General features: G+C 46.4%; 2 protein-coding genes across 6 annotated transcripts in view; both read right to left on the bottom strand.

The window, feature by feature from the left end:
- Positions 1–26,929, bottom strand: part of lrba (LPS responsive beige-like anchor protein) — a 221,912-nt gene that overhangs the window by 20,999 nt on the left and 173,984 nt on the right. For all 5 annotated transcript variants that reach the window (XM_053619041.1, XM_053619044.1, XM_053619042.1 and 2 more), the window contains one exon: positions 1,250–1,417. In XM_053619041.1, the coding sequence (XP_053475016.1) occupies positions 1,250–1,417 (168 nt within the window). The remainder of the gene's footprint in view (positions 1–1,249; positions 1,418–26,929) is intronic.
- Positions 10,367–26,014, bottom strand: LOC128604164 (dynein axonemal heavy chain 7-like). Its single transcript, XM_053619040.1, has 2 exons — positions 22,891–26,014; positions 10,367–22,725 (listed from the first exon to the last, which is right to left on the bottom strand). The coding sequence occupies exon 2, from the start codon at positions 22,701–22,703 to the stop codon at positions 10,854–10,856; it is 11,850 nt and encodes a 3,949-aa protein (XP_053475015.1). The 5' UTR covers positions 22,704–22,725; positions 22,891–26,014; the 3' UTR covers positions 10,367–10,853.

The following is a 26,929-nucleotide window of genomic DNA, read 5'->3' as shown; positions in this document are numbered from 1 at the left end:
GGGAGGAGAGAAAAAGAGAAGCGAAGAGGAGCAGAGACACGAGGTGAGGAGAGGAGAAAGAAAAAGGAAGAGGAGAGATGAGGAGAAGAAATACAGCAAAGAAACCAAGAGAGGGGTTAGAAAAGGGATGGAAAGAAAGGAAAGAAGGTGGGAGAAAGAGAAAATAGAGCAGAGGAGAAAAGAGGACAGGAGAGATTGAGGAGATTATTATGGGATGTAAATGGTAGTGGTGTCCCTATGCAGGAGCACTGGCCCTTCACTGATGAGTTCTCTTTATATCACACACACACACACACACACACACACACACGGTGGTCTTGCTCCCGGAGTCTCCTGATTTATTCGGGACCTTGACAGGCCAATCAGAGCGAACAAAGCTCTCTTACTTAACATAATGGAGTTTGTATGTGAGTGTGTATGAGGACAAACACACACACACACACTCACAGAGCTCTGTATAACAGATTTACAGACAGGTAGGTAGATAGACCGATGGATAGATAGACAGACAGACAGACAGATATAGTTGTGCCCAAAAGTTTGCATACCCCTTGCAGATTCTGCTAAATCTTAATACTGTTAGCAAAATAAGACGGATCATAAAATCCCATGTTTTTCATTTAGTTCTGTCCTGAATATAAGATATTTCACTTAACAGATGTTTACATATAGTCCACAAGACACAATAAAAAGTATCCCATTCACATGTTTACATGCACTTTATTCTCAAACCTTCACTTAAACATTCTCTGGTCCTCGAGAAGGCAACGTGACAACACATTATGAGCCAGGGGCGTGTAAACTTCTGAACTGGTTCAGTCGTGTGAATTCAGTTATCGTATCTTGTAGATTATATGTAAACATGTGTTATGTGAAATATCTCATTCAGGACAGAACTAAAACAACAACATGGGATTTTATGATCTGTTGTATTTTGTTAACAGTATTAAGATTTAGCAGAATTTGCAAGGGGTATGCAAACTTTTGGGCACAGCTGTAGGTAGATATTATGAACATAGATAGCTTATTATCAGTGTCCATAGTAACCAGCTGCCTAGCAACAATGCTCTTATAACTTTACCCACCTGCATGGTGAGTGTGTTGTGTGTTAAAGTTGCCATGAACAAAGCACAAATTTACTGCTGACTGATCTGACTATATATATATATATATATATATATATATATGTGTGTGTGTGTGTGTGTGTGTGTGTGTGTGTGTGTGTGTGTGTGTGTGTGTGTGTGTGCACCTCTCTCAGCAGCGGGTCAGTGATGGAGCTGAGGTTCACCGCCCCCTCGTAGGTGAGGTAGTAGTAGACGTTGAGGGCGCGAGCTGCTTCAGGTCCACGCTGCTTATAGCCGAAGATCAGATCCACCCACTGATGGAGCTGACACGACACAAACTCACTCTCCAGTGCCTAAACACACACACACACACACACACACACACACGCTGAGCAGTTTAATCTCTCCATATGTTTTATCATCTATCAACGACATCACATCCTGTAGCTCAAAGTCACACACACACACAGTCTCTGTTTATGAGTGCTCATAAAGACGCGGCATAAACCTGGATTAATTAGCACAACACACACTCCTTCCTGGACAGCGCTTCTGATCGTCACAGTCACATTAACACACACACACACACACACACACTACACGCAGTACTTAAATGGCCATTTATATAGGTTAGAGGCTCACGGCTGCGCCGGTGCATCCTTCACGTGAACGGCGTTTTCCCTGACAGCTCATTTCAGCACCAAACGTTTTTAATTAGAGCAAAAACACGTGTGACATTTGCGGCGTTTGATGAGAGCCGTGTCGCCTAACGGCTTTATGAAACCAAGCGGAACGTCAATAAAATGCTAAATGTCAGAGCGTAGAGGAAAACACACTCCGTGCGTGTTAATAACTCTCAGGCCAAGTGTGTGTGTGTGTGTGTGTGTGTGTGTGTGTGTGTGTGTGTGTGTGGAGTGGAGAGAGAAATGTTAACCTTAGAGAAGGGTGAATAATCACAGTAACTGACGTATCCACACACTCCTCTGGTGTGAGGGTAGTGTTAATCCCACACGTACCAGCTTCTTCTCAGGAAAAGAAAATGTGTAAATGAAAGGAATCAGTTAATAAACATTATTATAATCAGCTCCGTTGCTTAATATACACACCGAACACACAGAGCCCGCTGTTTACTGAACACCACGGCCCCTGGAAACCTAGACACAAACACCAGCTACACGGCCATTACACTGAGAGGAGAGGAGAGGAGGAAAAATAGATGAGTTGAGACAAAATGGAAGGAGAAGGGAAGAGAAAAATATTTAAGCCAAAAAACTAGATGGGGGGGGGGGGGGAGTTTTAAAAAAAGAAGAGAAAAATCAATAAAAGAGAAGGAAAGTGAGAAAATAAAACAAGAAGACAAGAAAAAGAGAAAATAAAAGAGAAGCGAACAAAAGATAAGAGAAAACAAGAAGAGCAAAAAAGAAGAGATGAGATGAGACAAGGTGGGAAGAGGAGAGAAGAAAGAAGAGAAAAGGGAAAAAAAGCGAGACGAGAAAAGAAGCAAAGAGAAGAGAGAAAAAGCAACGGGGAAAAAACATGATAAGAAAAGAAGAAAACAATAGAGAGGGGAAAAAACAATAAAAGAAGAGAGAAATTAGAAGAGAAAAAGCGAGAAGAGAAAAATCCCTAAAAGAAAATAGAAATGGGGGGAAACAAGAGAAGATGTAAAACAAGTTAAAAAAAAAATACGAAGAAAAAAAAAACAAAAGAAGAAAAGTGAGGAGAGAAAAAGAAGAGAAGAGAATCCTGCCTCTCCTTCTAACGAACACAACAGTTGTCTTCTTTTTATTGTATTATGTATTCACTCACACACACACACACACACACACACACACACACACACACACACACCATCATGCTGACGAATCCCAGCGGAGTGTTATGAGACGTTCTGGCTCCGTTAATTGGCACATCAATAAGCGGCTCCAGGTTCCCTTAATGAGCGTCGACCATAAAGACTCCACAGTGAGAGAGGAGGGAGTGTTTAACACACAGTGTTAGAGAGAGGAGGGAGTGTTTAACACACAGTGTTAGAGAGGAGGGAGTGTTTAACACACAGTGTTAGAGAGGAGGGAGTGTTTAACACACAGTGTTAGAGAGGAGGGAGTGTTTAACACACAGTGTTAGAGAGAGGAGGGAGTGTTTAACACACAGTGTTAGAGAGGAGGGAGTGTTTAACACACAGTGTTAGAGAGGAGGGAGTGTTTAACACACAGTGTTAGAGAGAGGAGGGAGTGTTTAACACACAGTGTTAGAGAGGAGGGAGTGTTTAACACACAGTGAGAGAGGAGGGAGTGTTTAACACACAGTGTTAGAGAGAGGAGGGAGTGTTTAACACACAGTGTTAGAGAGGAGGGAGTGTTTAACACACAGTGTTAGAGAGGAGGGAGTGTTTAACACACAGTGTTAGAGAGGAGGGAGTGTTTAACACACAGTGTTAGAGAGAGGAGGGAGTGTTTAACACACAGTGTTAGAGAGGAGGGAGTGTTTAACACACAGTGAGAGAGGAGGGAGTGTTTAACACACAGTGTTAGAGAGAGGAGGGAGTGTTTAACACACAGTGAGAGAGGAGGGAGTGTTTAACACACAGTGAGAGAGGAGGGAGTGTTTAACACACAGTGTTAGAGAGGAGGGAGTGTTTAACACACAGTGAGAGAGGAGGGAGTGTTTAACACACAGTGAGAGAGGAGGGAGTGTTTAACACACAGTGTTAGAGAGAGGAGGGAGTGTTTAACACACAGTGTTAGAGAGGAGGGAGTGTTTAACACACAGTGTTAGAGAGGAGGGAGTGTTTAACACACAGTGTTAGAGAGGAGGGAGTGTTTAACACACAGTGAGAGAGGAGGGAGTGTTTAACACACAGTGTTAGAGAGAGGAGGGAGTGTTTAACACACAGTGAGAGAGGAGGGAGTGTTTAACACACAGTGAGAGAGGAGGGAGTGTTTAACACACAGTGTTAGAGAGAGGAGGGAGTGTTTAACACACAGTGTTAGAGAGGAGGGAGTGTTTAACACACAGTGTTAGAGAGGAGGGAGTGTTTAACACACAGTGAGAGAGGAGGGAGTGTTTAACACACAGTGTTAGAGAGAGGAGGGAGTGTTTAACACACAGTGTTAGAGAGGAGGGAGTGTTTAACACACAGTGTTAGAGAGGAGGGAGTGTTTAACACACAGTGAGAGAGGAGGGAGTGTTTAACACACAGTGTTAGAGAGAGGAGGGAGTGTTTAACACACAGTGTTAGAGAGAGGAGGGAGTGTTTAACACACAGTGTTAGAGAGGAGGGAGTGTTTAACACACAGTGAGAGAGGAGGGAGTGTTTAACACACAGTGTTAGAGAGAGGAGGGAGTGTTTAACACACAGTGTTAGAGAGGAGGGAGTGTTTAACACACAGTGTTAGAGAGGAGGGAGTGTTTAACACACAGTGAGAGAGGAGGGAGTGTTTAACACACAGTGTTAGAGAGAGGAGGGAGTGTTTAACACACAGTGTTAGAGAGGAGGGAGTGTTTAACACACAGTGAGAGAGGAGGGAGTGTTTAACACACAGTGTTAGAGAGAGGAGGGAGTGTTTAACACACAGTGTTAGAGAGAGGAGGGAGTGTTTAACACACAGTGAGAGAGGAGGGAGTGTTTAACACACAGTGAGAGAGGAGGGAGTGTTTAACACACAGTGTTAGAGAGAGGAGGGAGTGTTTAACACACAGTGTTAGAGAGAGGAGGGAGTGTTTAACACACAGTGTTAGAGAGGAGGGAGTGTTTAACACACAGTGTTAGAGAGAGGAGGGAGTGTTTAACACACAGTGAGAGAGGAGGGAGTGTTTAACACACAGTGTTAGAGAGAGGAGGGAGTGTTTAACACACAGTGAGAGAGGAGGGAGTGTTTAACACACAGTGTTAGAGAGGAGGGAGTGTTTAACACACAGTGTTAGAGAGGAGGGAGTGTTTAACACACAGTGAGAGAGGAGGGAGTGTTTAACACACAGTGTTAGAGAGAGGAGGGAGTGTTTAACACACAGTGTTAGAGAGAGGAGGGAGTGTTTAACACACAGTGAGAGAGGAGGGAGTGTTTAACACACAGTGTTAGAGAGAGGAGGGAGTGTTTAACACACAGTGAGAGAGGAGGGAGTGTTTAACACACAGTGTTAGAGAGAGGAGGGAGTGTTTAACACACAGTGAGAGAGGAGGGAGTGTTTAACACACAGTGTTAGAGAGAGGAGGGAGTGTTTAACACACAGTGTTAGAGAGAGGAGGGAGTGTTTAACACACAGTGAGAGAGGAGGGAGTGTTTAACACACAGTGTTAGAGAGAGGAGGGAGTGTTTAACACACAGTGTTAGAGAGAGGAGGGAGTGTTTAACACACAGTGAGAGAGGAGGGAGTGTTTAACACACAGTGAGAGAGAGAGGAGGGAGTGTTTAACACACAGTGTTAGAGAGAGGAGGGAGTGTTTAACACAGAGAGGAGGGAGTGTTTAACACAGTGTTTATTTTAACACAAAGTGTTTATTTGAGCTTTTAGGGATTGTGTGTGTGTGGACGAAGTAAAAAACAGATTCCTGACGCACACCTTCCTCTCCGTATGTGAGACAGCGTGACCCCGAGGTTAGTACGTTCTCGCTAATGTGATTTAAAAAAGTGTAGCATGTGTATGTGTGTGTGAGTGTGTGTGTGAGTTGTCTCTACATTGCATTTCCTAATGAAACACAACAACACACTCACACATTTTCTACCGGGCCTCATGAGAGCAAACCAAACGCTCACCGCATCACTGATGAGGTCAGAGATCCCACAGCGCCCACATTAGCATAAAGCTGAGCCTCTGAGAGCAGCTGTCCAATCACACGCCTTCACACACACACACACAGATTGACACAAGGTAGGCGCTGGTATTAAACGCACATCAGTGTGTGTATTGAGGTCAGTGATGAGCTGCTAGCAGAACAACGAACGGGTCAGAGCATCCGCATAATGAGCTCAGAGGAAGACACACAGAGAGCGAGAGAGAGAGAGAGAGAGAGAGAGAGAGAGAGAATGATAAAGAGAGGCAGGAATAATAAGAGAGAAACGGAGAGAGACAATCAGAGCGAAACACACAGACAGAGAAGTAGTAAGACAAAGAGAGACAGCAAGAAAGAAACAGATGGACAGACAGAAATGGACAGAAAAAGAGACAGAAAGAGAGAGAGAGACACACACACACAGAGAGATAGACAGAAAGATTAAAACAAATAAATAAATGCCTCCACACCATAACAGAGCCACCAGTTCCTCCAGTGAAAGGTGTTCAATCCCTCCTGTACAGTTCCACTGCTCTGACTGTCTCTCTGCCTGCCTGTCTGTCTCTCTCTCTGCCTGTCTGTCTGTCATAAACAGAGTGTAAAGTGTGCCGTGTTTTATTGAAGGTCACTAGAGTGTGTATTGCGCACTCCAGCTCCTAACGAGTGTCTCAGGCGTCTCTGTGTTTTATGAGATGGATTAGGCCGAGCCCTGACGCTCTTTAGTCACCATTTAACTCCGTTTTAAAGTCTCAGAGCCCCCCCCCCCCCCACACGCACTTACTTTTGACTAGGGCATTACAGACAATAAATCAAACACAGAATGTATAAAAGATAGTTATATACATTATTTTATTCATTGCTGGTTTTCCTTCTGTATCTGTCTGTCCATCCATCTGTCTCTATGTCACTCTCCATTTATTCATCTATCTGTGTAACTGTCTGTCTCTCTGTCTATTTACAGTGCTGTGAAAAAGTATTTGCCTTCGTTTAATTTCGCTCGACGATCTAACACTATTTAGTATGAGATGTAAGCAAAAAGATTAAATCAGGATGGGGCAAATACTTTTTCACAGCACTCACCCTATCTTATCTATCTATCTATCTATCTATCTATCTGCCTGTCCATTTATTCACTTAACAGTGCATATCTCATTCAACATTGGTTAGTGTGTGTGTATGCAGTGAATGCCTGTGGTAATTAACTCTAATCTCCAGATCAGGTACTGATGGACAATCAGACTGTGGCTGTGTCCCAAACCACACACCTCACTCACTATACAGGCCACATAAACACCATCATCAGCTCCCTGTAGACGCGTCCCAAACCACACACCATACTGTAACCATGCCAACACTCGCTTAGCCTGCACTGGTTTCCCACAACCCAAAGACCACCGACCTCTAAAAAGGTTAAAGGTCATCAGAGTTTACATTTAGCTTTCATTCTGTTTATTGTGTGTTGTACAGCTGTGGTGTGTATCGCTGCTCCGCTGGGACACGCTAACGCACTGCTGTCAGCACGGACGATAACAACGCTAACTGTTAGCACGCTGGCCTTGGGCTTGGTCCCAGCTGTTGGAGTTGGGTTAACTACTAGAGCCCAGGTTAGCTACTAGCGTGTGGTGTGGTTGCTAGCTGATTTAGCATTTGGGTTTGTCTTCGCTAGTAGAGTCCAGGCTGTTTGCTAGTGCTTGGGTTAGCTGCTAGCAAACTAGTAGCCTTGGAGTTAACCACTCGCATTTTTAACCACTAGCATAATCACTTTGTGATTAGCCGGTAGCACTTGGAGTAGTTACTAGCTGGATAGCTAGCTGGCTTTGATGATTTAGCACTGGAAAAAAAAAAAAATCCATCAAAAGAAAACTAGCTACAACTCTATTTTGGAAAGGAAATATCCGAGCTGTGTGAGAACTCGGTGTGTGTGTTTCCCTGAGAATATTCCACAAGTAAGGGAGGGAAAAGTGATAATCACACTGCATTAAATTGAATTAACACACACTCAGGTGAGTGTGATGAGGGTCACCCCATTGTATGATGGATGGACGTCATCACATCATCATCCTCACCTCATCATCCGGCGGCAAAATGCAGAAAGGACGAGCGACGAAGGGAAAGAGAGAGAGAGCGAGACGGAGACGGTGAAATAGAGGCGGCCGCTGGCACCCATGCTGAAAATTAATTTCTCTTTTATTTTATTCGCACAGCATGCTTGAGTGAGCAAGTGTGAAGGGGAAACTCAAGGCTAAGATGCGCACACACACACACACACACACACACACACACATGAATTAGTGCAGTATTCGTTTTGTATTCATGACCACAAGCATATTGGAGCACTGTCCTCACAACACCATAGCTCAACAATGCACCGTGTGTCCTACACGGTGAGTAGGGTGTGCGGTTTGGGACACGTCCACACGTCCGACCGATGCCGAAATGATCGTCTGACGTCTCTCATCTCACGCTCCGAATACGTCGCGACCCGGCGTGGGAGATCCCGACCCGATCAGAGCGGACAGCTGTCTGCATTTCGAGCCCAAGAACAGAACGTTTCTCCACTCAAAATAAAGTGACACTCGTCTTTCAGCGGGGAAAGAGAGACAGGTTTCAGTCTCTCACTCTGGCAGCTGTGTGTGTAACCGAACACCGAGGGCTCTTACAATGTTGAGTCCAAGCGCACGAACGTCGGCTCCCAAACACTTGCATCACACAGTGTTCCTCCATCATTACTCATTTAATGAATAATGCAGAAGTACAGTTTTTAGCCAACACTAAAAGTCGAGGGGGCACAAACTTTTGCATTCATATGTATTATAGTACAGATTACTGATGGCGTGTTGGTTTCCTGCAATATTTATATGCTTCTGATTTACTGAGAACCACGCTGTGAGGATTCTGGAACTGTGTGCCAAGTATTCTCTGACCTTCACGCCGGGGATGTCAGAACCCTCACGCCGGGGATGTCAGAAGCCTCACGCCGGGGATGTCAGAACCCTCACGCCGGGGATGTCAGAAGCCTCACGCCGGGGATGTCAGAAGCCTCACGCCGGGGATGTCAGAAGCCTCACGCCAGGGATGTCAGAAGCCTCACGCCGGGGATGTCAGAACCCTCACGCCGGGGACGTCAGAAGCCTCACGCCGGGGACGTCAGAACCCTCACTCCGGAGATGTCAGAACCCTCACGCCGGGGATGTCAGAACCCTCACGCCGGGGATGTCAGAACCTTCACGCCGGGGATGTCAGAACCCTCACGCCGGGGATGTCAGAACCTTCACGCCGGGGATGTTAGAACCCTCACTCCGGAGATGTCAGAACCCTCACGCCGGGGATGTCAGAACCTTCACGCCGGGGATGTCAGAACCCTCACGCCGGGGATGTCAGAACCTTCACGCCGGGGATGTTAGAACCGAAGGAAACGTCCCACTGAGGATTACTGAAACCTTTTTCCTGAGGATTCTAGGACCTTCACACTGAGGATACGAGAACCAATAAAAATTTCACACGGAGGATCTCTGTAGCCTTTATCCTGGAAATTCTAGAAACTTCTCACTGAAGATTTTAGAACCAATAGAAACCACCCTTTTTTTTCCTCTTTTTTTTTAACCCTTATTTTCTGCTGAGATTTGCTTCAGTCACTCGTTGTTTGTGGTCTCTGTTACCCCACTGATTAAAGTGTGAAAATGATCATTATAATTATGAAATAAACCTTTTTTTTGTATTTATATTTTTTTATAAACCTCCTTAAATGTTCCTTTCCATTTATCCTATGCTTAATGAACCGATAAAAGAATAGATATAAGTGCATCATTAACTCTTACATTTACTGAAGTAGGAAGGTGCATTTCAGAGAAGGAACTAAATACAGAAATAATCATATCATTTCTTAATTTACACAAAATAGTGAAAGAATATTTCTTCAGTTTAATTTCTTCAGTTTAATGTTTCAGTTGTTGAATGTTTTTATGTTCATACAAATATTTACACATGTTAATAAATTTGCTGGAAATAAAAGCAGTTGAATGTGAGAGGACGTTTCTTTCTCTCTTTTTTTTTTTGCCGAGGATAGTAACATTACTTAGTCAGATATCTTTTTATTCAGATTTTGTTTTAAAAGAAAAATTAAGTAAATCCAAAAATGCTTTTATTTATTTATTTATTTATTTTAAAACCATGCAAACTAACTATGTGCAAATTTACAGTATATGCACATCGTCTGGGCAACAGGACAGTCAAATGTAAACTCCACCCCTATGCCCCTGTCTATGGAAACATTGTAAAATGTAATTTTGTGTGTGTGTATGATAGAGAAAGAGAGAGTAAGAGTGTGTGAAAGGTAGAGAGAGAGAGAGCATGTATATGTGTGTATGTGTGAGTGAAAGAGAGAAAGAGAGAGTGAGTGAGTGAGTGAGTGAGTGAGTGAGTGAGTGTGGCCTATGCCAGACATCGCAGAGACAGTTTTCCCGGAGATTTACAGGTGTATACAACATATTCTCGCAGACGCACCCTTCCCCCCTCCATGGGAACATAGCAAAATGAGAGAGCGACATTTATTACTGGGTTCAATGTGACCCCGAACATCACGTGTAGTCATGTCATAGCAGAAATCAGAAACATTATCATTAAGGAAAAGACATATTTCTGAAAAGATCTTAAGTAATTAGGAAAATTCATGAAATATCAGGATTAAAAAAATAACGATGCATATGATTTTTGACTTTTTGAAGAGGGTCTAGGGTTATATAAACCCCAAACGGAACATAAGGATTAAAATTTCTATGGATTGATTCATTACAATTAAAGACAGTGAGAATGAGGACAATATAAAGAACTTAACTTTTTAAAGGTAAGGTTGACATTTGCATGGAATTGCTCAACTACACTTCTTTCTTTAAAAAAAAATGAGAACAATATAAAGATTGAGAATATAAATGTGAACAATATACATGTGAACAATAGAAACTTGAACAATGTAAATGTGAGGCCTAAATATGGCAATTTCAGGAATTGCTGCTTAATTAGTTCAACTGGCAGAGCAAAGCAACACCGCGACGAATCCAGTGCTCAGGCTGCACGTCTGTGTTGAGGCTCATGGCCATGACGTAGTTGGTGGAGTGGCCCGTGGTGGACAGCGTCCCCCGTCTCTCACTCGTCTTATACACGGGTGAAATGTAGCACAGGCGCTTGGGGATGTCCTGCTTCTTAATGGGAATGAGCCAAATCACTGGCATGGTGTCGTAGAGGACCTTGGGGTACGACTCTGCCAGCAGCTTCTTTTTTCTGTCCCAGCGCGCCCCTTCCAGGAACAAACCACGGATGTAGACGCCATCCTCTGGAGGCTGTGTGTACTCCATTTCGTCCATGACTTGAAAGTCGAAGATGAGCAGGTCGATGGGGATGGTGTGTTTGCGAGCATAGTTCTGCTGTGCACCGGTCAAGAAAGCCTGCGTGAAGAAGAAGCCTGACATCCAGAACACGGCCGGCATGCCGTTATCATACCAGTCCTGTAAGAATCTGAGCCTCTCCAGGAAGTCGTTGACATAGGCGCCGAGAGGTTTGAGGCTCGGGTACGATTTTTTCATCCACATTCCTGCAATACGGCCCTTCAGAATGCTCGTCACTACTTCTTCTAACTCGGCCGACATCACCACCAGACCCTTGATGGCCTTTTGGACGTTGACACATGAGTCACGGATGGTCTGGAGCAGCTTGTTGAAGCGGACCATCTCCTGCACCAGGACCGTGTTCATGCTCTGATTGTAACTGGTGGGGAACCTGCGCATGGCTTCCTCGATGTCAAAGTCTTGTGGCAGTTTGCTCAAAATGTCCGCCGCCACCTCGTACACCATGTCGTCAGAGGATTTAGCATCGCCGCCTGTGACGCGAGACTGAGTGAGCAGGATGCTGTCAAACAGGAGCTGCGTCTCCGCCTGGTCCTTGGTGATGTCAGCGTTGGCGTTCATGCCGAAGATTTCTGGGGACGGGTACAGTGGGAGTGATTTGGTGTACTCTATGTAGCTATTACGATCCCCTTCAGGCGGTGAGTAGTAAATCCCGCTTGGATCAAACTTGTACTCTGGGTCTTCGACGATCTTACTGGTGTAGAAGATGGAGAGGATGGTGCGGAGTGTCCGCCGGTCCCAGTCATCCGTAACACGTCCTCCATAGTTGCACTCTCCTGTCATGTAGCGCAGTGCGTCGAACGGCACTTCTTCATACTGGTCCAGGAACATATGCAGCTGTTGGACAGAGATACGCAAGTCCGTTTCGTTGAACTCGTAGGGGATGTTCCAGCCCAGGGGCCCGAACTTCTTTCGCTCTTGGGTAAGAGCATGAAAGAAACACAGGCCATAAAGAAGTTTCTTGAACACCACCGGCTTTGAGCTGCCGTCGAAGAACGCCGGATCGGAGATGGGGTCCATATAAAGAGAGCCGATGATGTTAGAACGTAACCCCTTAGGGGCCTCGTTGGTCATCTTGACACCATTCTGAAGGACGGCCACGGGGAAGTTAGGCGAGGGGTAACTGGTTAGCCACAGACGGAAGTCTGGATGAGTGGTGTCTGGGTTGAGCTCCTCGCAGACCCGTTCCAGCGTGGCCATCCAGGATGTGGCCAGGTGGCAGTTTTGCAGCACCACCCAGGTGCCTTCTTTCACTCCCCCCTCAATCATATTCATGGCAATGGGACCCTGGCCTTGGCCCAGTGACAGAGAGGACAGCTTGTTCCCTGTGAAGCCCCGTTCATCTCCAAATTTCAGCAGAGCTGCCATGGGGTCAGAGCCTGGTGAGAGGATGAAGATGAGGGGAGCGCAGCAGTGGCTGTCTCCAAAAGCGTTCCCCAGGTTAAAGGGTGGCACCTCGATAAACTGCGGTCCCAGGCTGTTTGACACAAACTCCTGCACCATAGGAATGATCTTGTCTGGTCTCAGGCAGCGTATGACCAACATTCTCTGAAACTGTCTCAGTTTCTCCTGCCACTCTCCAGGAAAAGTTGCGTGATGAGGATCCTTGCTGTCGTAAACTTCTTTCCAGCCGTCTCTTTCCAGGTCCACACGCAGGCCCTTGAAGCACTCCAGCTCGTCCAGGCGGCAGATCTCATCCCAGGATTTCTGGGGCAGCCACGTGTAAGGTTTGGAGTGAGGGTTATCCAGACCCACGCCACCCGTCAGCAGAAAGCGCCACTCGTTCTCATCAATAAGACTTTCGTGTTTAAGCAGGTTGACATTGAGGCAGAAGGAGAAGAGCAGCTTGTCCTTCTCGAAGAGTGATCGGCAAACGTTGACATACAGCGAGTATGTGAAATGGTCTCTTAGGATCTGCAATCTCTGATCCAGAACCTCGCTCTTGTCCGAGTTGTCGATGGATGAGATAAAGAGATTGATGAACCAGCCTAGTGAGTACTGGTACATGGGTTCAATGTTGGCCAGGTCAGCGATGGAGAAGAACAAGATTGCAGAGTGGACTGCGATGGGTGTGTATCCCATACGTGTTTCATCAATCTTTCTCTCAGTCACCTCGGCCACAGCCTGCTTCTCCGAGATTTCATTGGCCAGCAGTTTGGAGGAGGAGATAATCTGGACAGCTGTCTCATCCTCCAGGATGTTCCCTTCAGATGCCGAGAGTACTTCCAGCATCTTGTCTTCGAGCTCCTGAAGCTGTCTCTTATTTTCCGCTCCCTGCAAGATGAGCGCCTGTTTCTCCTTTTCTAGGTCTGGCCTCTCTCTAGCCACCACTATGCCAAGCAGCTGGTCTTGCATCCCCTCAGGCGTGATCATGAAGTTCAGAAGCGTTACCTTGACTGAAGTCTCTGGCAGATAGTGTGGGTTTCGTAGCTTGGTGGTGATGTAGAAGCGGAAGTCCGGTGAGTACTCTATGGTGGAGTCTCCCAGGCGGATACACACACTCCCACCCTGCTTAAACGTCTGCTTCAACAGCAGAGGCTCCAAAATGGGGTCCAGCTCCTCGCCCACATTTTCCAGCAGCACTGGCGTGCCGAACTGAATGCAGTTCTCCAGCGTTCTAACAAAGTTGCTGTCGCTCAGCTTGATCACGTGCAGGCTGTTGGCCTTCTCCATATTCTTTACCCACTTGTTTGCTTGGCCCTGCGGGTCGATCATCAGAGGCCATCGCCTTGTGTTCGAAATGATGATTCCGTTGTTAATGGAGAAACTATCTGATGGAAGGCCAGCAATGATCCAGCTTCTGATTTTCACCTGCTCTCCCAGAGAGCGCATCAGAGACACGTTCTTAGAGCAAGGGATCGCTCTGGCCTTACACTGCTCGATCCATTCTTCCGTAGCACAATGCCTATAACTAGATGTGAAAGCCCCCAGGTAGGCTACTATAGCAGCCGAGATGAGAACATCTCCGGTTAGATTGGTGTACAATTCTCCCAGGCTCAATGCCGACTCACTCCAACGCGTCCTCTCCCCTCCCAAACCACCGATCAGCTTTTCTGCTCTCTCCAGCTTCTTACTGCACAGCTCCACCTGCTTTTCCTTGTCATCTTTCTCATTCTTGCTGGCCTCCAGATTCTGCTGAAGTTGGGCCAATTTGTCCTGGACCTCCTTTAGAGCTGCCTGCTTCTTTTGAAGACTCTCCGTGGCTACCTTCAGCTCAGCCTCTGCTTGAGCCAACTTCTCTTTCTTAGGGGCCACAACTTTCGCGACACTGTCGTAAGAGTCCATAGCACAGACCCACTTGCAGAGACCTTCGGCTGCGGTGGAGGCCGTCCGGATCTTCGCGGGGTCAAACTCTGGGTTGGTGATGTATTTGTTGCGGATGATGGTCATGTAAGCAGGTGGAATGTCGTCTTTTTTGTACTCATGCAGACTCTGCAGGAACTTCATGTCACCCAGAAGCTTCTTGGCTGGGCCCCAGAAGTCCTCAATCTTTTTGCGTGGGTCGGAAGGGTCAGTGACGCGGTCAGGTTTTATGCCTTTTAGGATACAAATGGCCTCCATCACAAGTTTGACTCCAGCTGGAGGGCTCTTCATTGACTTCACCACTGTAATGTCCTGCTGAGTAAGTGTATTCAGTGCGGCCATAGCTGACTTCAGGATGGGCATAGCAACACCCAAGTCGGCGTCACACTCGTCTTTGATGGCCTTGGCAGCCATGGCCTGTTCATTTGCGACTGCCTCATCCATGCAAACTACCTTTTCTGTCTCTGCCACCTCCGCAGACTCGTGCTCAATCACCACCATCATCTTCTCTACCTCTTTACTAGCCAACCGGAGCGCAGGCTGAAGTGCCTCCAGCTCCACTTGCATGGTGGCCACTTGAGCGGCAGCAGAGTCCACTTTCTCCAGACCAACCTCATAGCGTCGTTTTTGCTTCATCACCTCAGCTCTTTTGCACTCCAGCAGGACTTTGAAGGTTGAGATGAGCTCCAGGTAGGAGGTCGGGGTGACGTAGTTGTGACGCTGCAGTTCAGCCAGAAAGCGTCCCGAGAGATTGATGATGGAAGTGTGGAAGCTCTGGCACATGTCTATGCAGCCCGCGCGAACGTCATCCGTCATCTCGATGTCCTCCAGGAACCGAGATGCCACAGCCTGTAGAGCATCATCAGGCCAGCTCTGGAACCAGTCTATGGTGCAACAGTTGATGAGCGCAGGGAAACGTCGCAGACGGCCTCGGAAGGCGTCACCTATCGGACTCATGGCCAGCACCACGTGCAGCTGACTGCGACAGCGCTCTACAAACATGTTGAACAGTGCCAGTGGACTTCCGTCTGTCTGCTTCTCCCGCGCCCGCTGTCGGTCCAGGACCCGCATTCGTTCGCAGATCTCCTGCTTCTCATCCACGGCAAAGAGATTAGGAACTTCACCTGTGTTGAGCAAATTGCTAACGTCCTCGAGGAATGACTCCATCTTTATCTGAGTGTCAGTGAAGAGGAAGACACCATGGGTATCACCCGATGTTGATTTGCGCATAATGCGTTTTAGGTCATCACGCCATTCTGTCATCCCATAACTCCTGGAGATCTCCACCTGGAAGAGCTCGGCTTCAGCCATGTGAGCAGCCAGGCGAGTCAGGGACTGCCGACCGCTCCCTCCAACGCCGACCAGAAGAGCATGACCCCTCGGCTGTTTTAGGATACGAGAGATCCTGCAGACATGTTCAATGGCGAATCGGAAGAGCACAAGGTTCATGGTTGCCTTGCTGATGTTGTTATACTCCTCTAGGTGGGCCTCCACCACTGGGCGTAGCTGATCAAGGTCACCAACTTCACGGTAGTTGCGGTCTTCGCCCTTGGGGTCATGGAAATCACAGAACATGAGGCTGCGCAAGTCATCTTCAGTTACGCATCCGTCAGAGTCAATGTCCAGGTGCTTGAAGAGCTGATGGAAGTCTTCCTTTAGGTGGGACTTGCAGACCTCCCGCAAGAAGTCCACCATCCAGGTGCGGTCTGATGGGTCAACCAAGCGGTCGTAATAAACTCTCTGCACCTCATGCACCCACAAGCGTTTAATAGCTTTGGGGTCCTCTGCAGTCTGTGGGCAAGATAAGCAAATGCCTTGGATGACACGAGAGAAATCCCGCAGGTTGAAAAGATAATGAGACTTGGCTGGGGTAGGCAGCAAGTTCTTAGTGGCCTCCTGATACACCGCCAGGGTGGCACCCACTATCTGAGAGGTGAGGCTGGCAAATGCTGGAGGAAAGGGATGTCTTGTAGTCAAGTGCCAGTTCAGGATTCTGGAGAAAATGGTATGCATGGTCTTCTCATCAAACTCATTTATAGTTACGGTGTTAAAATGACGAAGGTAACGAGGTGTCACTGGGTTTCTCCCACCACCGGGAGGCCCCATGGCGCACATCAGCTGGATGTCCACCAGGTTGATCATGGAGCAGTCCTTCATGTCGTACCAGTTCCAATGATCCAGCCACTGGCGCAGAAGCTCCACGGGAGGCTGAGCACCGTACGTCTCTCTCGCGGGCATATTCACATCATCCACGAACAACACCATCTTCTTTCCCAGAAGGGGGCCAAACACTCCTTTGCGTCTCTTGTCCAGCTTGGACATGATGATGTCCTGAGTCTGAGCAGCTGTGGTTTGGGCTGAAAAGTTGATTAGCACAGGACTGTACGTGTCCTTGTCGAGCCGCTTCAGAAGAAAGTCTAGGATGTACACGCTCTTGCCGGTTCCTGTGGGCCCCACAAAGACGGTGGGCTTCTGGTGCGTGATGAGCAGCTCCATCAGAGCCGTGTAGCGCACTGTATCTTCCGTGGGCACGATGATCTCGTTGAACTGCACGTCTTTGGGGATCGGTGGCGCCAGCCTCAGCTCCATGGCCCACGGCTCCCATTTGCCTGGACCCTCTTTGATGAAGCGGTACTCATAGAGAGTGCCTTCGGCAGGTAAGGGCACTGTGAGCTGCTTGCTCGGTGCCTCTATTTGTTCCAGGATGCCATGTCTTGCCCGCGTCTTCTCAGTCAGAGCACCTGTTAGCAGCTCCCTCACCAGACCATCAAACTTCACTCTCCCAGGCTCTGTACAGCTGGCACCCACTGACCACACCAGAGAGAACACAAAAATACCCTCAAGCCAGGAGCACATGTCTCTCTCGCTCATGACCTTCATCTGGCCCTCGTCTCTAAACTCGTCCAACGTGCAATCCATCAGGTTCATCAGGGAGCGCACCAAGTTGGTGTCTGATGTCGGAGACAACTCCTTGGTCCCTTTGCGGATGAGCTGCAGGCAGGCGGGCAGCATGCGGTCGAAGAGGCCGGTGATGAGGTCTTTGTGCACGGAGATCAGTGCGGACGGCAAGGTGTTGAGCCAGGAGATCATTAGCGGCCTCCAGCCCAGCATATGGGGCTCCATGTAGATCATACCACAACGAGAAACCGTGGCAGGTGAAGCCACCTCCAGGTCCATGGGTTCAAAGATGAGACTCATTTGAGGAGACATTTGGATGATCTCACCGCTCATCAGGCACAGTTTCTTATTGTCATCAAGCACTGTGTTCATGTTCTCGATCCACACTGCATCCACAGGACCATCAAAGATCAGCCACTTCCTGTCTGGCGTCTGAGAGGTGGCAAAGACTTTGTAGCTCACAGCAAGTATGCCGTCTGTCCACTCATGAGAGACAGGGTCGAACTGACCATACAGCTGACCCATGGTGATAGACTTGGGGTTAATAACAGTGATCTGAACCCTGTTCTCATCCATCAGGTGCTTCTCACAGACATCGTTCAAGGCAGCGGCGAGGACTCGATAGGCGCTCGTCTTCCCACCGAAAGGCTCTCCCACCAGCATGAAGCCGTGACGCACGAGCATCATCTCGTAAATCTGCAGGATCTTCTCTGCAAAGAAATCGGTCACCTGCAGGTTCATCTTCTCACTGTTCTCTTTAATCGCCTCCAGCAGGACGGTATAGTCTGGTTTTGGTAGTTTTACACCAGGAAAAAGATCTGAAGTGATTCCCTCAAAGAGTGGCAGGTCATGGGCCAAAAATTTGGGAAGGTTAACGTCGATGATGGACCTCAGCAGAAGAATGTCCTCGTTCTCCTCAGGGAACTTCAGTTTTAAGTTTCCAGCGGCGGTCAGGACGGATTTGACGGCCCTCATACCGTAATCATAGTGGCTCTGAGAGGACAGCTGCTCGGAGCAGAGGCGATACGTGGCCACGATCTTCACGGAGAGAGGACGAGCTCTTACAAAACCACAAGAGTAGAGCACGATCTCGGCGATCAGGGCGTAATCAGGAACCATCATGGCCACGGTGCGGAACAGTGCCTTCAGGTTATCAGGCAGTTCGGAGCGGCCAGCGTATCCCGGGTTCATAGTGATGAAGACGGCACAAGACGGGTTGAGCCTTAACTCCGTACCCTCAAACATCAGCATCTCGGCATGATCTGCGATCCCTCTCTGAATAGTGAGAATTTGTTGCGCCACCACGGACAGCACCTCCAGGTCAATGCGATTGAACTCGTCAAAGCATGCCCATGCGCCACAGGATAGCAAGCCCTTAAAGAACTTTCCCAGGGCAATGTAATCAAGGCCATCAGAGCAGTTGAAGACAACACACTGCTTAGCCACAGCTTTGGCCAGATCCTTAGTCGTCTCGGTCTTCCCTGTACCTGCTGGGCCTTCAGGAGCGCCTCCTAAGTGCAAGTGCAGGGCTCCAAAAAGGGTTCTGTAGCAGCGATCGGTGAGAGGGGTGATAACCAGACGTGGCGTGTTACCCAGGTACTCGTAGCCATAAGCCAGTCCCGCATTAATCATTTTGGTCTGAAGCTGGTTCTCAATCCAGTAATAACGAAGCTGGCTGAGCCACTCGAAGTTGTTCTCATCATCCACACCCTTGCGCACAAGCGAGGCCAACACGTCGCGAGCGTGCACGTCCAATACCACCAGCGCTTCCAGAGACACTCGGTTCTGTTTGGACAGTTTCCCACGCACCAACGCCACTATATCCTCGATCTGTGCGTTATTCTGATGCAAATAAGCTTCCAGAGCCTGTGGTCCCGTTGCGATGGCTTCGTGGATGTGTTTAGTCCAGTACACCTGAGACACACACAGTACTGCCTGACCTGGCCAGGCTCGTACCCAGTTGATCCGCAGGTCTTCCGGGTACGCCTTGATAGCCTCTTCTATCACCTTGTGTAGGGACGTGAGCATGTCACTCTCCAGCTCGAGGAGCCATTTCTCGACCTGGCCGCGGGCTTTAGAAGTAGAGATGATGTCCAGCAGCTCCACCATTTCACCCTCACTGCTCTTCATGTGTGTGATATCCAGAACATCACTGAACACAACATTGGCGATGCCCTCGAAGCACTTCTTCAGATGCGGCTGCACTCTGGTTGGGTCCTTGGTCTCGGAGAGAATCTCCAGTAGCTCGTCGTTGGACAGAAAGAAGAAGCGAGGGAAGAAGAGTCTCTTTTTTTCTAGGTACATGTTCAAGCCTTTCAAGATGAGCTCCAGGAACTCGTTGCTTTTCTTAAACTCCTCCAAGATGTTATCAATGGTCACCACAGCCAGGACGCGCTTGTCCAAGCTGACTTGCTTAATGATGTCCCTCAAGGTTTTATCCACAGTGGTGAAGCAACGTCCCTCCTCTGGCATCTGGCCCATGATGTCTGGAGAACTGAAAATGGGCTCCAGGTAGAGCCATGTGGATTGCACCGTCATCCACTCGTCTAAAATCTCCTGCAGCAGCAGCAGCTTGCCCTCCCAGTCTCGTATCTCAGCTTCCAAGGGTTTAATGAAGGGCGAGCCACGCATCGTCTGCGTTTTGACTATATGATCATCCAGTAGCATCTGGATTTCGTCTAATGATGACAGAATGGATGTGCCGGTTTCACGGTAGGGCCGCAGGTTGAACGTCATATCTGCCCATTCACCTACCATGCGCTCCATGGCCTTCTCCATTGAATACTCTTTGCTGGCTGCCTCGCTGATGCTCTCGAAGTTGGGCAAGTGAGTCTCGAGCTGCAGATGAATGAAGTGGGAAATGCAGGCCTCGTTTTCTGAAGGCTTCAGGGAGAAACCCACTACGGCTGACATGGCCTCCCAATGGCGGTCTCGCAAGCCTGGATTACACAGCACCTGCACTAAGGGAATATACTGCTTAAAGTTCTCCACCTCAGCCTTGACTTGGGTGGCGATGTGAAGAGCCTTGGGTGAGTCCTGGAAACCTTTTTCAAGTTTGTAGAGTGAGCGCCAGTAATTGCTGACGTCACCCTCCACCTTCTCTGGGTTGACTGATGTGAGGTGGCCATTACGCCACTGCTGGTGCTCGGCCTGAAAATTGGTAGCGGTCTGGTACAGGTGAAGGTATGGGAGCAGCTGGTCGTGGACTTTCTTGCATGAAGGGTACTGGGAGATGGGCCATCCAAACATTTCTTCCTCTGAGTTGAAGCCCTCGATTTTCTCCATGGCATCCTCCAGCTTGGAATTGAGTGCCTGAGCCTTTTTCAGATACATGCTGAGTTTAGATAGGTCCCCAAAAGCGGTAAACTCCTCCACTTGATTTTCGTATCCTTCCAGATCTTTCACGAGCCTCTCGCAACGCAACTTAAGGAAATCCTGGAATTGTACAGTCTTCTCCTTAGCAGTCTCTCGGTGCTTGTCAAAGATGGAAGGCATGCACAAATGCCACTGGAAGGGCTTCTTGTTCAGGCTTATGTCCGTTGAAGAAAACTCATATTCGGCCAAGCAGTAGACACGATTCATGGATTCGCTGAGCTGGAGCTCCAGTTTCGGCATCTCTTCAGCGTCAACCTTCTTTATGTAGGCCTTAAGAGCAAAGAGCTCTTGTGTGTTTGAAGGAGTGCTGAGGGCTTTTTTTTCAATCTTTTCATATTCATCACATAATTTTTCATTGAAGTTCTGGTGGTCCTTCCGCAGACGTGTGACCAGTTTGTCCCTGATTCCCTCCGCACGATACACTAGTGTATGGATAAGCGTATCGCAGTGCACTTCGAACATACCGAGTCGCACCACCTCGTAGAAGTCATGCTGGAGTTCATCAGCCATCTGCTGGTAGCGTGTCGCCTCCATCATAATCTCCTGGAAGGAGTGCTGCTCCACCAGGAACTGCTCTATATCCTGCTCGGCCTGTTCCGATATCAGAGGTGCAAATTTGTCATAGAGGCGTACGTGCTCAGTTGGTCCACGCATGTCTTCATGCATCACCTGCAGAATTTCATACTTTTGTGCTTTTAGGATCTCAGGCAAGATGATGGGTTTCAGGTTTCTGGCATCCTTAGTGCCTGGCCATTCTGAGTACAGCTTTGTCTCGACTCGAGGCACCAAGCTGACGCATTTCAACATTTCATCATAGACATTCAGCAAAATGGCCTCAATTTCCTTGAAATCTGGATCAAATGTGATCTTGTTCTGCCTCAGGATCAACCACAGAGCAAAGCCCGGATGCTCATACGCTCTTACTGAAGGTTGGACCTGAGCTATCAGGCGTGTGTAGTCATAAATAGATTCCAGGGCCAGACTCTGGAGCTGAGAGGACATTAGGGCAGCCACACAGTTGAAGAAGGACTGAAGCTGTGGTAGATTGTTATTTTTGGGGACCAAGTTGTGCTTGATTCCCTGGCAGTAGATTTGCTGCACATCAGGAAACCACTTCTTCAGCAGGACGTCTTCAGCACTTTTAATGTGTTGGCTGGCAATCCGGTAAAAGTTGAAGATATCTATAGCTTCCTCTCTGTTGTGGAACTCTGTCACATCGAGAAGACGTAAATTCTTGAAGGACACATGCCACAGGTTCAGCACAGACAGCATGGTGGGGTTGAAGGCGTGGAGATGCTGGCTCATCCTATTTTGTGCTTGATGGAAGGATGCTTTCCAAGGCTTTGGCAAAAGAGCCATCTCTTCTCTGTGAGGCGGAAGACTGTCCACCTTCTGTTCTTCGTCCTCTCTCGAGCCACACAAAGCAAAATCCACTATAGCTTTCTTAACACTCTGCAAACAATCCGCTCTTATTTCATCTGAAAGAACCTCAACACAGCTTGTTAACGTTTTCAAGTGACTTGGCACCCGGCTCAAAATACTCTCTAGCCAGGAATCTTCCATAGGGGGCACGTTATGCGTGTCAATCCCGTATCTAATGTAATTATAATATTTCAACATACTTTTCTCCGTTAGAGAGCCAGATGGAACTTGTAAGCTTTCACCTGTATCTGATTCCTCCTCCATAAACATGGTGACAAGAGTCCTGCGAAGCTCCTCCTGATCTTTTTTAAACTTATAGTATTCAGACACTCTGGCTGTCTTGGGTGCTCTCTCACTGTGTTCCATGCTCTTGAGTGTTTCTGTGAAACTCCTAGAGGATACTCCATGACCTGTGTTCTCTGTTTGTGCCGGGAGGATGAAGCTTGGCTTTGCAACCTTCCTTTCCATTGTAGAAAACTGGAAACGCACCCTTGCAAAGAATTAGCTGTATTTGTATTTAATTAGTCAGATAAAATGTAAAATAAACTAAGTAGCTGTATCAGCCTTGTCTAAAAGCTCTAAACTGTTAAACACTAAGCTGCTAAGTTCAAATAATAATAACAAGAAGAAGAAGAAACTTTCTTTTATAAATTACCTTTAAAAGCAGCTTCTCAAAGCGCTGTACACAAAATAGTGGTAGACAGAAAAAAATTAATAAAATGTCTGTAACTCTAAATCGCACTTTACACGCATGTGCACAGCCAGACTTGTGCAGCTTATGTTTGCCACCTGAATTCTAAACTACTGTGACACGTATAGAATCTTCTTGGTTTCCATGGATACTAGACTCTTCATACCGCAGATTCTACAGCTTCAACATGGAGGAGTAGTTATCTTACAATCTCCATGTTATCTGTCAAAATGACTTCCACAGTTTAAATATACACAAAACAGCAGCAAAGAACAGCTTAAAACAGTAAACTTTTATTAAGAAGAAATATTTGCATATAAGTTCATGACCCTAAATGAGGAAAAGTCAAAGAATTTCAAAAAGAAAAAGAGAGATTAACCAGGATTTCAGGCATCTCAAATGAGGAAATTGGTCAACTTGACCCATATATGTAATAGGAGGGTTAAAACCTTCACACTAAGGTCTCTAAAACATTTGTAATTGCATTTTTTTGAACTACACACAAAGGATTTCCCATAAAAACAGGCAGACGTGGACACACACACACACACACGGACAGATACTCAAACGGACAGGAATCAGGGCTCTACAGTGTGACCATTTCAGTCGCATTTGCGATGGAAAAGTACTTTGTGCGACTGTGAATAAATATTTATTTGCATCGGTGCGAGTGACCTGTTCAGAGTTGTGTAATACAATCGGAATAAAAACTACAGGAAGTCCAAAATGCATCTACACCGCACAACAGTTACTTCCACACTGCTTTTCATCTCCTCGGTCAACCGAACAAGTGTGTAAATACTGCAGAGAAGCCATTATGATGACGAGTAACACTGAACATCATCTGCTTCTCTCAACTTCCCGATCTCACAAACTGCCACCTTTTATTGATCCCGCAAAATGACCTGCACTTTCACCTGCTCGTGTAGACACAGCGGCGTCGGGCGGAGTAAATTAATAATAATGCTAACGCTAAAAGGTAGGTTTAATTCAAACTTCTTTATTAAATAATTCCTCATCAATCATAATTAAGAGTAGCAACTGTTCAGACTGTAAACATACAGTACACAGCCCCTCTCCATTCACTAACTCTAATAGCGTATTCGCTTTATTTAAACTCAGGGTTGCCAGATATCACCAGAAAAGTCAACTCCAGTTTCCATGTTCTGATTTTAAACCCCCAAAATAACACAATATTATCAGCAGACATGGCAACACTGTATTGGGGGAACCGATCTAAAACTTATAAACAAACAAACAAACAAACAAACAAAAAAAAAAAATGTAAAGACAGAAAATGTGCTTAGTTATAAATAAATCATTTAATATAAAAAATAGATATTATAATAACTTCTTAAAATATAAATAAAATGAGAAATGAAATAACGTTTAATTACTATGGGTTGCATTTAATATCAGTTTGACATTAAGCTTAGTTCGCTATTTCCTTAGAAAGCTTTTAGCCTTTTTCCTAATATGGGTCGTGCTTGTGTTAGTCTACTTTTAATTAGGACTCTTTATTGTTTAAGATATTTTTAAAAAATAAAATATTTTATGCTCGTTTATTTATCAATTGAGCAACAGTATTTCTCATTACTATTATTTTAATTCGGTTAACAGTGACCACGAGCAGAGAACTTACATTTAACTGTTTATGATAGACGTCCTGATTAAAGTTTAAACAAGAAAAAGATTGTTATCTGGATCGGTATCGGCTGTAAAAATCCTGATCGGAGCATCCCTAATGAACACCATTAAACTAAAGCGCTTCCCATCTGACGGGTAAATGAACTCACCCAATCACATCCTATATGAGATTATTCAGATATCTACACAATATACACAGAGCGGTTCGAGAACTGACTCCAGCCCAGAACCATGACAGTGGAAATGTCTAATAGTGTAGCTTTAAATATATTTAAGCGGAGCAGACTTCAAACACAAACATCATTGATGTTTACTGTATTTGTTTACAAGGTGGAACAGGTTAAAGGTTGTTGTTTTTTGCATACAGTCTGTAAAATGAACTGAAAATATTAAATTTAGTTTATCAGAAGGTAAATTAATGTGTCATGGCTCACACTATGTTCCTAAATTCTGTCATAATTGACAAGCTCAAGTTTTCTCTTGCTTACTTGTGTGTTATATTGTGGCACATTAACATTACCATCTCAAAAAAACAACAACAAAAAAAAAAAACCTCAACTTCAACCGTGCTCCAAAATTTTTGACTGTGCTCCTAAATTTTTGTAATTAGGAGCCCAAGTGCTCCTAAAAGAAATTGTTACCGTAGAGGCCTGGGAATGTACACTTTACTGTGACAATAAACAGACACAAGTCATTATCAACACGATCAACACACTGCTCTTACTGTCAGAGAGAGAGAAAGGTACAGAAAGACAGAGAGAGAAAGCGAGAGAGAGAGAGAGAGAGAGAGAGTCAGACAGACAGATTTAAAACAGTCTCTAGATGGAGTCTGTTTAAAATCCACCATAATCCCCTACCACACAGTTTGTGTGTGTGTGTATTTGTACACTAATCTACTACACACTTTTAAAATTCGCACACTTTCTAATACTTAAGTACCAAGTTACCCAGACAAGAGAGAGGAATGTGTGCTTACATACACATACACACACACATACACATACGCACACACACACAGACAAACACACGTGCACACACACACGCACACACAGACAAACACACGTGCACACACACACTCCTGTCGTGTTTCTGGAGAGTGCAGTAAATTTTACAAGCAGCACTTAGCATGGTCGTCCAGATTGCACTTTAATTAGCTGTTAATCATCTATAGGACATAAATGACCGTGTACGCATCCTGCTGCTCCATTAGCCATGTGCGCCTGACAGCGGGTGTGTCTCCGTACAAATCTCCCTCTGTAACAGAGCCGCACAGCTGACTAGACCTAATGCCAACTATCCATCATCGCACACTCACACAAACACACATACACACGACAATCTGTCCTTTCAGAATATACTTCATTCTGAGAATGAGACAGAAACAGATCGACAGACAGAATCATAGATGGTGTGGGTGGGGCTGTCACATAAGGGGAGGGGCTATATAGAAAAATAAAGTAGTGGGAGGGTCTTATGTTGTGGGTGGAGGTAGGGAGGAAAAACTGCAAAACAAAGCTATATACCAGAGAACTGTCAATATAGGAGGATAGTGGGTGTGGTTCTAGAGAAAGACAAGGCTCTCTAGTGTAGTGGGTGTGGTTCTAGAGTAAGACAAGGATCTCTAGTGTAGTGGGTGTGGTTCTAGAGTAAGACAAGGATCTCTAGTGTAGTGGGTGGGGTTCTAGAGTAAGACAAGGCTATCTTGTGTAGTGGGTGTGGTTCTAGAGTTGACAAGGATCTCTAGTTTAGTGGGTGGGGCTCTAGAGTAAGACAAAGCTCTCTAGTGTAGTGGGTGGGGCTCTAAGACAAGGATCTCTAGTGTAATGGGTGGGGCTCTAGAGTAAGACAAAGCTCTCTAGTGTAGTGGGTGGGGCTCTAAGACAAGGATCTCTAGTGTAATGGGTGGGGCTCTAGAGTAAGACAAGGCTCTCTAGTTTAGTGGGTGGGGCTCTAAGACAAGGATCTCTAGTGTAATGGGTGGGGCTCTAGAGTAAGACAAGGCTCTCTAGTTTAGTGGGTGGGATTCTAGAGTAAGACAAGGCTCTCTAGTGTAGTGGGTGGGGCTCTAGAGTAAGAGAAAGTTTAGATGTAAAGAGGTATTTGATCATAAACACTTGCTGTAACTGGACGTTACCTGTTGCCTGGGAAACCATAACAATCTGCCACACCCAAATTGATCATACACAGCTCTTAGAGCACAATGACCTTGTTCTTTTACTATTTCTGCGTGTGTGTGTCCAGCAGCTGTGTTGGGGGTTCCTGTGTGTGTAAGTGTGTGTGTGTGTGTGTGTTTGGGGGCTCTGTGTCTGTGAGACAAACCCACGCAGTGGTGATTAATGAGGGAGTCACAGTCACA

The sequence above is a fragment of the Ictalurus furcatus genome, chromosome 29 (genome assembly GCF_023375685.1).
Source record: "Ictalurus furcatus strain D&B chromosome 29, Billie_1.0, whole genome shotgun sequence".
In the NCBI taxonomy this organism is placed as follows: domain Eukaryota; kingdom Metazoa; phylum Chordata; class Actinopteri; order Siluriformes; family Ictaluridae; genus Ictalurus; species Ictalurus furcatus.
This window is presented reverse-complemented; position numbering and strand designations above follow the sequence as displayed.